At 38.5% G+C, this 10398-nt stretch overlaps 1 protein-coding gene across 1 annotated transcript in view; it reads left to right on the top strand.

Moving 5' to 3' along the window:
- The first annotated feature begins 1457 nt into the window (after nt 1-1457).
- Nucleotides 1458-10398, top strand: part of f5 (coagulation factor V (proaccelerin, labile factor)) — a 45073-nt gene continuing 36132 nt past the window's right edge. Inside the window, exons 1-3 of the mRNA XM_002935774.5 lie at nt 1458-1840; nt 4361-4443; nt 8639-8761. Coding sequence (XP_002935820.2) covers nt 1686-1840; nt 4361-4443; nt 8639-8761 — 361 coding nt within the window. The 5' untranslated portion in view covers nt 1458-1685. The remainder of the gene's footprint in view (nt 1841-4360; nt 4444-8638; nt 8762-10398) is intronic.

Below are 10398 nucleotides of genomic sequence, written 5' to 3'. Positions count from 1 at the left end.
AGGTTATGTAGCAGAATCCCATTGTATTATACGGAGTGTCAGGCCGCAGGTTATCAGGCCGCAGGTCAAGGTCAAGCCAAGTGATGGGTTGTAGCGAGCAAGCCCACAAACGTCTCGCACTGACCGGAGGCTCACCTGAAGATGAGAACAAGGAGCACGTTAGTGGAGAGAGGCCGGAAAGCCAAAAACGAAGTACCGAAGGATCAAGCGGAGGGATGGTCAAACAGGTCCGAGTCAAGGCAGGCAGAGCAGGTTCACGAGCGGTATTCAGGCAGAGGTTAACAACAGAAGGATCAGGAACAGGAAAAACGCCAGGCAAACAGAGTTAACTTGATAACCAAGCAAAGCACACATGTAATTGGCGCCTATTTACAGGCTGGCGCCAAGACGCACGTAAGAGTTGCGTCAAGACGCACGTCGGAGCGTGCGTACGTGCGCGCGCGACTTCTCACCACACTGCGCGCGACTTTTCGTAGTACCATGCGCGACTACAGGCGCACGACCTTTATCCATAACGCGCACGGCTATACGCGCGCTTGTTCTTGTGCGCCGGCTTTTAGGTGCGTGCACGGAACAGCAAACAGCCTTACACAGAGCTTATCTGCTATGTAACCTGTGCCTTTTCTCCTTTTTCCAGCTTGAATGGCTGCCCCAATGGCTACACAGCAAGCTATGTATATAATGTATATAAACTATAGTAGTATTTCTGTAGCAATGCAAAACCAGTACAGGGCAACAGTACATTATTGCATTCCGCAGCACTATATTCATGAGGAGAAGGCAACCACTTGGACACTCCCTGGCTTGCATATCATTTAGATTTGCAACTGAAGACAGTGATGTGCTTTGAACCTTGTGCTGCTCAATGTAACATCTGCATTTGTAATAAAGCTTTAAACAGTAAATATTTAAGGGGAGACCACCCCCCCCCCGACAGTGATTTTGAAAGAAAGTGTAACTCAAAGCAATGTACCAATGTACATTAACTGCATATTTCAATGGTTTTACAGCTATTTGTAAGTGTGATGGCAACTAAAAACAATGTTTGTTTATCCCTTTCTGTTCTCTGGTTCTGACCTTTGAAACAATGTAGGAGAGTTAATTCTCCTCCAGGTCTGGAGTTCAGCTGCCTTGAGTTACACTGGTGCAGTTATTACAACCATAGATGCACTTGCATTTGCAAACAACTTAAAGCCATAAAAAAATCATTAATGTATATTGGAAAATTTAGAATTGCATTTTTTTCACTAAACAAAAAAGGGGGTTTTGGGTGGACATCCTTTTTGAGCTGCGGGAATAAAATGAGTGCATGAAGCCTGTACACCTTCTCCTTCTGCAGCGTGCAAGAAAATATTTGCAGTACAGAGTGTAACTGCCTCCCCCATGAAACACAGGCTGAAATATGTCCAGCTCTCTTGTGGATGTTGCAAGACTCTCTCCCCTTGTCATAACTTAGCATGTCAGGAATAGGGAGTGAAATGATTTGCAGATTCTGCCAGCTTTGGGCCACTTCTGTTGTTTCACTAGGAGGAAGTGGGCGGCCTCTTATCATCTGGCCCTGGTGTCAGTGCCTGGGAGGTCAGCTCTATTGAACAGTCTGTGGGCAATCACTTCAGTGCACTCTGTAGGGAAGGATTTGGTTAGAGAGGCTAAAGGAACCCCTGCTGAGAGCCTTCTGGAGCATCATGGGCCGGAAGAGAATTCTCTCCTCTTCTTTGTTCATTTTGTTCCTTCTGGGCACTGTATTGCAGTCTGCTCCCAAAGTCTCAGCGGCTGTGAGGGAATATTATATTGCTGCTGTGATCACAGACTGGAGCTACACCAATCAATATCATGACAGGTAAATATGTCCTAGGTGCTTTGTATATTGTTCTTTGTGTGTGAAAGTGTGCATCATGGGAAATGTAGTCAGACTCCAACAGCTTAGTGACAGTGTAAAGGCAACTACAATAACTTCTGGTTTACTCTAGTATGTAAGGCAAGGCAGTGCATTCTGGGTCATGTAGTGCACAGGTGCTGGTACTGAAAGACTTTAACCTTGAGGCGCCACATGGGTATATTGCACTGGCAACAGTCTAGGATAACTGTGTTTAAACAACGGTATGGCTACTGAAATTTTTTTTAATATCCTTCATTTTTATTGACATTTACAGATCATGCACACTGATAGTTAACATAGAAAGTTGCACAGTAAACAATGCAGTATCCATCTTCCATTGGAGTAGTATTTAATACAAAGTTATCCATTATTCGGAAATCTGTCATCGAGAGCACTCCAAATTACAGAAAGGTAATCTTCCATAGACTCCATTTTAAACAAATAATTCAAAATTTCAAAACATATTTTCTTTTTCTCACTAATAATAAAACAGTAACTTGTACTTAATTTCAACTGAGATAAAATGAATCCTTTTTGGAGGCAAGGTACTGTTTTATTATTACAGAGAAAAAGGAAAATAAATGTTTAAAAGTGAATTACTTGGTTAAAATGGAGTCTACAGGAGATGGCCTTTCTGTAATTTGGAGCTTTATGGATAAAGAATCCTATACCTGTACACCAACATTTATTACAATCTTACCCACTAATTACATGCAGTAAAATAAGGGTCAAAATAGTAACACTTATGTACCCTTAACTAGAATTTATTGATATATTAATAGTCACTTGAGAGCCCTGTAAAAAGCAATCAAGCTTACTGAGATGTTATTTTATAAAACTTTTTGTTGCCTTCAGATATCCTTCAGAAGGGTTTCACAGGTGTCTAGCAACTGTATTCATCTTAATTTCTAGGGATATACTTCATTAGCTTCCCTTTTTTCCACCATACACAGGTAGGTCCAAATTTATGCTGTATAAATATTGACAAGATAACATGATCTCAATTAGATGTAATTGAGTTCATGCAGGTAAGCATTATGCAAATATAGCATCCCCTTTTTCTCGCCTCATAGCTGAACATTAGCTATTCTAATACAGTTATATATGGCCCAATTACACAGCCATTCTAATCATTGGCGTATCTAGATATTACTGGGCCCCACAACAAATTAATTTCAGGCCCTCCAAATGTCTAGAGGTTAACCTGTTTTACAAGTATTTATACTAATTATTAACTAAGGCCTCATGGGGCCCCCTATACTTCTGGGCCCCCCTGCAGCCACAGGGTCTGCTTACTCTCTAATTACACCCCTGATTCTAACAGATATAGAAAGTCTTTCTTGTAGTGTGAGACTTTTAATGATCAAATGTAGGCCTGAGGGAGACTATTGTCTCCCTTCCCTTCCTCTTCTGCTAATACACAATATGCTGGGCAACACAAAGCATATCAGGAGATATACAAGAGGATTCTTTAATGAGAGATCTGCCTCCCCTGTCATCATCTTCATAACATCTCCAGTAGGTATTTTTATTATGGCCCACTCTACTTTTTATTAAAGAACAGCAGCACAAATAAAATGTTGCGTTTTGATTCCTTTGTTATGCTTAATTTGTAGGAGTAATGCAGCCGTGGACCACTACATGCACATCCACCATTCATTTCCATTATTTAAATGATTTGTACCTTTTGTTAAACTGACTTTTTTGCTCACTCTTGCTCTCAAACGTAGGCACCCAAAGTTTCATTACAAAAGCATGGGATTCTCCAGCAAGAATTCTCCCTACCAGCACTACATTGGCCGTTGTTGTATGTAATTGATTGGGATTACTGTGCATATTGTACTTGTCCCAATTATATTATAATATAAATTCAGAAGGAATGCTTGTGCTGTTCAGGTGTTCAGAAATGAAAAAAAAATGTGCAATGCTTTCAACAATGATTATAAGGGCTTGTACTGATAAGTGTTTCTTCCTGTGCAGAAAGAACACACATCCTATTCTTCCTAATGCCCCTGTACTCACACAGAAGCATGCAAGCGCTGAATGCAGGTGGGACGCAGCATGTTACATTCTACCGGCATTTGGTGCTTACATGCATCTGTGTGAGTACAGGGGCATTAGGAACAATAGGACGTGTTTGTTTCTCGCATTCCTGCAGTGGAACGTAGGAGAATGCCACTGCAGGGAAGCGCAGAAACAAACGCTTGTGAATACAAGCCCTAAAGCTAAGAACACAGGGAACCTTGTGTAAATGCTCCTTGGAGGGTACACATTGAAAGACTTGGGAAAAAGTTTGTATTACACAGTGTGTCTTTAAGAACTCATTTCTATTAGTGCTGGACTAGAGCTTTACTATGTTTTAAGCCTTCATAATCCGTGGGTAAATGCTGGGTGTTGTAGTAGAATTATATTAGGATGAAATTGCTTTAAAAGGTACTGTATTTGTGTTTATTAACATTTATTTTCTTATTTGTAATCCAGTTCAGAATTTCTATACAAGAAGATTATTTATAGAGAATATGAAGAAGGATTTCAAAAGGCAAAACCAGCTGTTGAGTATTCAGGTAAGTTATGCCCCCCCCCCCAAGAATTTATTCCCATCATTTAACCTTTTCAGTCTTCAGTCTTCTGGCTGTTTCAGAATGAAGAATTTCCCATGTGTGCCTTTATAATAAATGGGATTATATGCCCACTAGGGACATAGCGTCCATCTCTCATATCTCTTCTCTTTATTATATTTATTAAGTAGAAAAGGCTATAACAATGTCCATATTACAAAGGGTTTGAATAGACATTTTGGAAAAATGATTGCAACATTGCTAGCCAGTTATGTTTTCTAATAAAGTGGAATAAAAATAATAATGCTAAAGTTATGGTGATGGTGCAACTATAAAAAATGACAATACAAGTTTTAGCATTAAACTATAAATGTGATTGTTATCATTACACAAGCAGTTAGCACACAGCATTGACAAACTACAAATGATACTGCTGCACACAGAAAAACAGTTGTATTACCTACCAGACTCCCAAAGAACACAGAAAAACAGAAATGTTTTGGGTCTTTAAAAGGGTGGTTCACCTTTAAGTTAACTTTAGTATATTATTGAATGTTCTATTCCTAGCACCTTTGCAATTGGTCTTCATTATATATGTTTTATAGATCTTACATTTTTTTTCTCTCTGCCTATTCATATTCTCTCCTATTCCATACCTCCCAACTGTCCCAATTTTCGCAGGACAGTCCCGATTTTAACAGCTCAGCCTGCAGTCCCAGATTCCGCTACACATGGCATTTCATTGTCCCTCTTTACATTTTTCGAATGTTGGGAGGTATGCTATTCATATTCCATTCTCCTAGCCTGGTTGCTAGGATAAAAAAGACCATAGCAACAATCTAGCTGCTGATATGCCAGACTGGAGACTTGCTAAACAGAAAGCTATATATATATATATATATATATATATATATATATAATTGAAAAACAACACAAAATAAAGAACAATTGCCAGTTGTCTCAGAATATCAATGTCTACATCATACTTAAAGTTAATTTAAAGGTGAAAAACCCCTTTAAAGCTTAGAGGCATAAGCCAGCCAGCAATACAAAGGCAATTTAGGCAGAGCAAATACTGTAAACCAAGCCAGTAACACCTATATATAAGTATATAGTTCTCAGTCTTTCTATTAGAAAATGATGGCATAGATACTCATCAAATATTGTATTAAGCACATGGTAGATTTCTACTGCAGTACTGGCATAGATCACTTAGATTGTAAGCTCTACGGGGCAGGGACCTCCTTCCTACTGTGTCTCATACTACATGGCACTTATATATATATATATTTATTGTATTTATTTATTATATCACTTGTCCCCTTCTGTGTACCCTTGTGGCGCTTTATAAATAAGGTTATACATACATACATACATAGAAGGTTTGCTGTATATAGTTATTGTTGGGTGTGGATCCTCTTTTACTTTGTTGTTAAACTACTTGTCGTTAGTCTATTCGTGCTTATCCCCAAAAAGGAAACAGTACTATTGGCAAACCTTTTATTTCAACACATTTTAACATTTTCTAAGGAAACTCTTCTTTCTCCAGCCCTTTTTGACAGGCACATCAAGGGCACGCAGCCTTCAGAAGAGTAAGAACGATCAGAATTTATTTGCTGTATTCAAAAATATATATGATGAAGTGCACCTTTCCTGGCTTGTTTTCTAATAAATGTGTATAGACTAAGGTTACCATCACAACCCTTTAATACCAGCCAAATGTTGATCCCACATTCTGCATGGCTAGCTAGCAATTAATTTAAATGCATGCTGCATGGTTACACATAAATCAGTTCAGTCTGCAGTATGCATCTAAATAATTATTAACTAACCATCTAAATTAATTACTAACTAACCATGCGGGATGTGGATTCAATATGTGGCCAGTATAGGTGTGAGGTGGCACTCAGAGTGGCACTCAGAGCAATTAGAAGCAGTGCAAGCCCTTGCAAATTATATTGTGGAAGTGCCAGAGCATTTACAAGCAGGGCAAATTTTATATCGAATTGTTTGGGAGGGTGCCGATCCCTCCAGCATTGTGCACCTAGCCTTTTTATTTTTGGAGAGCTAGGGTGTGCGAGGAAGGTTTCCTGTTTGTCTGCAACCTAAGTATAGCCCCTAGTACTGAAAACAGTAAATTCAAAGCTTTATTTATATGTAGGCACCCATGGGCCTGTGCCTAGCGTTAAGGGGCAGCCCTGGGGTTCCTATATAATCAATATCATTTATAAAAATAAAAACCCTCCCCAGCTGCTGCCAGACCTACCAATGGGAAATCAGTTGCGGAGTTACGGGGGTAAGGGGTCTGGTGCATTTTCATCCATGACATCACTGGAAGTTATAGCACACTCATGCATGTAGCATCACGTTTGCAATCTGGGGGGACACACTTAGGTCGGGAGCCTAGGGTGGCACCAGACTTAAATGCTTCCCTGATTAAATGTATCAATGTAATGTTATACTAATAAATTATATTCCCTTAAAATATATGACCACCACCAGCATGGAAAATTGCATTATTTTATTTGGGACTTTGAGAGACAGATTTATTTCTTAGGTTAAAAAAGACCATCCTGGGTTAATCATTTTGATTGTATATGCTATATATTCATGACACAGACTAAAGAGGTGCCTTTAGCACTTTTTGCTTAAATTGATTTTATTGCCATCAAAGGGGTTGTTCACCTTTAAGTTAACTTTTAGTATGATGTACATAGTGCTATTGGGAGACAATTTGCATTTGGTCACTTTTATTATTTGCCATTTTTAAATTATTTCGCTTTTGGTTCGGCAGCTCTCCAGTTTGGAATTTCAGCAGCTATCTGGTAGCTAGGGTCCAATTTAACCTAGTAACCAGGCAGTGTTTTGAAAGAGAGACAGGAAGGGGAATAGAGGAGAGCCTGAATAAAAAGATAAGTAATAAGAAGTAACAATAACAATAAAATTGTCGCCCAGTGACCCATTTGAAAACTGAAACAGTCAGAAGACAAAGGTAAATAATTCAAAAACTATGAAGAATAAAAAATGAAGACCAATTGAAACCTTGCTAAGAATTGCCCATTCTATAACATAGTAAAAGTTAACCTGAAGGTGAACAACCCATTTTAAGCACCCTTAGAAGACCTCCTAGATCACAGTCACATCACAGGTTACTAGATCATTAATGATTCTAAACAAAAAGCTGAAATAAAGGCAGAAGATTGGAAGGAGAGTATAGATCAGTTCTTCATTAACTGTCCAACCTCATTTTTGAGGGCTGCTTAAAAACTTATAAGGCTCAAGCATAATCCTTGTTTACTACATGTAGTAATATTTTAAATAGTCAAAAGTTGATGTACTATGACAAGCATTTGTCCTGGGTGAGAAACGATGATAGTAATTATATAGCTTGTCTATAAGGAGAAATTAACAGCAACTCTACATACTTTTAGGGGCTGATTTACTAACCCACGAATCCGACCCGAATTGGAAAAGTTCCGACTTGAAAACGAACATTTTGCGACTTTTTCGTATGTTTTGCGATTTTTTCGGATTCTGTACGAATTTTTCGTTACCAATACGATTTTTGCGTAAAAACGCGAGTTTTTCGTATCCATTACGAAAGTTGCGTAAAAAGTTGCGCATTTTTCGTAGCGTTAAAACTTACGCGAAAAGTTGTGCATTTTTCGTAGCGTTAAGTTTAATCGTATTGGTAACGAAAAATTCGTAAAGAATCCGAAAAAATCGCAAAACATACGAAAAAATCGCAAAATACCGATCATTACGAAAAAAACGCAATCGGACTCCATTCGACCCGTTCGTGGGTAAGTAAATCAGCCCCATAGTGTGGGGCAAATAAAAAATCCAAATATAGAATTTAGTTGTAATTTAAATGGCTACTTTTTGTGTCTCCATTAGTAAATAAATGCCTGGCATCTTGTTGCAATGTTTGGAATGGCAAAATTCTCTTTGAGAAGGGCTGGAGCAGTATATCTGTTTGGCAGGTTATCTTGTTCGTTTTTTTTGCCAAAGGGATTTAGCAACATGTCCAAACAGAAGGAGAAATACTGGTAGAATTCAGTAACTTTGTTCAAATATTGTGCACACTGGCTGAAATTATCAGCTGTTTGGTACCTAGCTGAAATGTTATCAATAATTTTATCTATGCGGCAACAGTGTTCCTACAAAAAACAGAAACAAATCAAATGTTATTTTTTTGCAGGTATTCTGGGGCCTACATTACGTGCAGAAGTTGGAGACATACTACAAGTTCATTTTAAAAATATGGCTAATAAACCGCTGACTATTCATCCTCAAGGTGTTGCTTATGGGAAGAAATCAGAAGGTAATTGCACTAAGTGCAAAGGTTTATTGTGAATAATAATAATAATAAAAGAGATATGTTATTACTTTCACATATTTACAAAGTGCCAACATATTCCAAAGTGCTTTGGCGACTATGGCAAGTGTACCTTTAGGATACTGAACTGAATCGTGACACCCATGGCTACATTTGGCCTCAAAAGTATTTCAGTGCAGCCACCAATAACAAAGTTGCAGCTCACTAGTAGTAGCTACTCACAGACTCTATTTTAACTTGCTCCATTATTACACTCTAATACTTCACAAAGTCACTTGTGCTAAATTGCTTCACAGTGTAATATCCTAATTCCAACAGATCTACACTTTTAAAAAGCTCCAGTTGCCTTGTACCAATTGTACAGGACCACAAACCCCCTAACACAGAGATCCTCAACCACTGTCTCGTGAGCAACATGTTGCTCCCCAACCCTTTGAATGTTGCTCCCAGTGGTCTCAAAGCAGGTGCTTATTTTTTTAATTTCTGCCTTGAGGCAAGTTTTGGAGGTATAAAAACCTATTGTAATTGCCAAACAGAGCCTTCTGTAGGTTTCAAGTCCACATTGGGGCTATCAAATTATAGCTCTTATTGGTAACTCCAGGAACCATTTTCATGCTTGCCAAAACTTTTTCCATTTGAATGTGGCTCATGGGTATAAAAGGTTGGGGATCCCTGCACTAACAGGTGCAGTAATTCTAGCCTAGTTTTGGGTTATGCTTTGGTTCTCCTTTAAGCTTGTGCTCAGTTTTTCCTAATTTCACCATATAGTGTAAAACAGGCTTGTGAACTCTTTTTAGATTTTAGTGTTCTTGTACATCCAATCCCCGCACTTTTCTTGCAGTCAATTGTGAGTAAAACCAGTTACATTAAAGTACTTGCGTAAATATGTGATGCAAAATGTGTGTCTAATTTGACACGTCTAATAACTTTGGAGTTACTGCTGCCTCCAGGCCTGGTGGTAGCTCCAGGGTTCTCTTAGTGCCATGCATCAATAAGTGCAGTCCAGTTGTGCAAAAGAATAGAGCACACAAATCACCCGCACACCCAACACCAGAAATACACCAAGAAATATTTGGTACAACTGTGGCCGATTAGCAACTAAACGTATGCTCAGTTGAATTATACATGGCAGTGCCTAACACAATTGCGTCTGATTCAACATCATAACTTGAACTGTGCATTGCACCTTTACAACTACTATGGCACCAGAATTCTGGAGAAAAAAACAGTGCATTATGGGGAAAAAACATGGCAATTGAGCTCATAATTGCACTTTGTCCACTGCACTTGCAGGGGTACATGTGCCATGTTCTCTTTTGTTTATAGCATAAAAATGCATTCAGACTGTTCAGTTTCTAGTTCTATTTATGCATTTTTTCTAAAGAGGAAATGTCAAAATCTAAGGAAAGTTTGGTGCAGACTATAATAAGCTAGGTTTTTGTGGTTTTCTTGTTTGTTAGTCCACAAAGATTCATGGGAAAATGTAAAAACCACAACAAATTTGTGGTTTTCGTGTTCTATTCATTTTCCATCCACATTTAAATTCGTTCCTGCTTTTTTCATTCGGATCTTTCAATAAATGACTAGACATTTGTGGTTTTAGTGGAAATGAGTTTATTTGT

This window comes from Xenopus tropicalis, chromosome 2 (assembly GCF_000004195.4).
Source record: "Xenopus tropicalis strain Nigerian chromosome 2, UCB_Xtro_10.0, whole genome shotgun sequence".
NCBI lineage: Eukaryota > Metazoa > Chordata > Amphibia > Anura > Pipidae > Xenopus > Xenopus tropicalis.
Note: the sequence above shows the minus strand (reverse complement) of the source record. Positions and strands in the feature narration are given on the sequence as shown.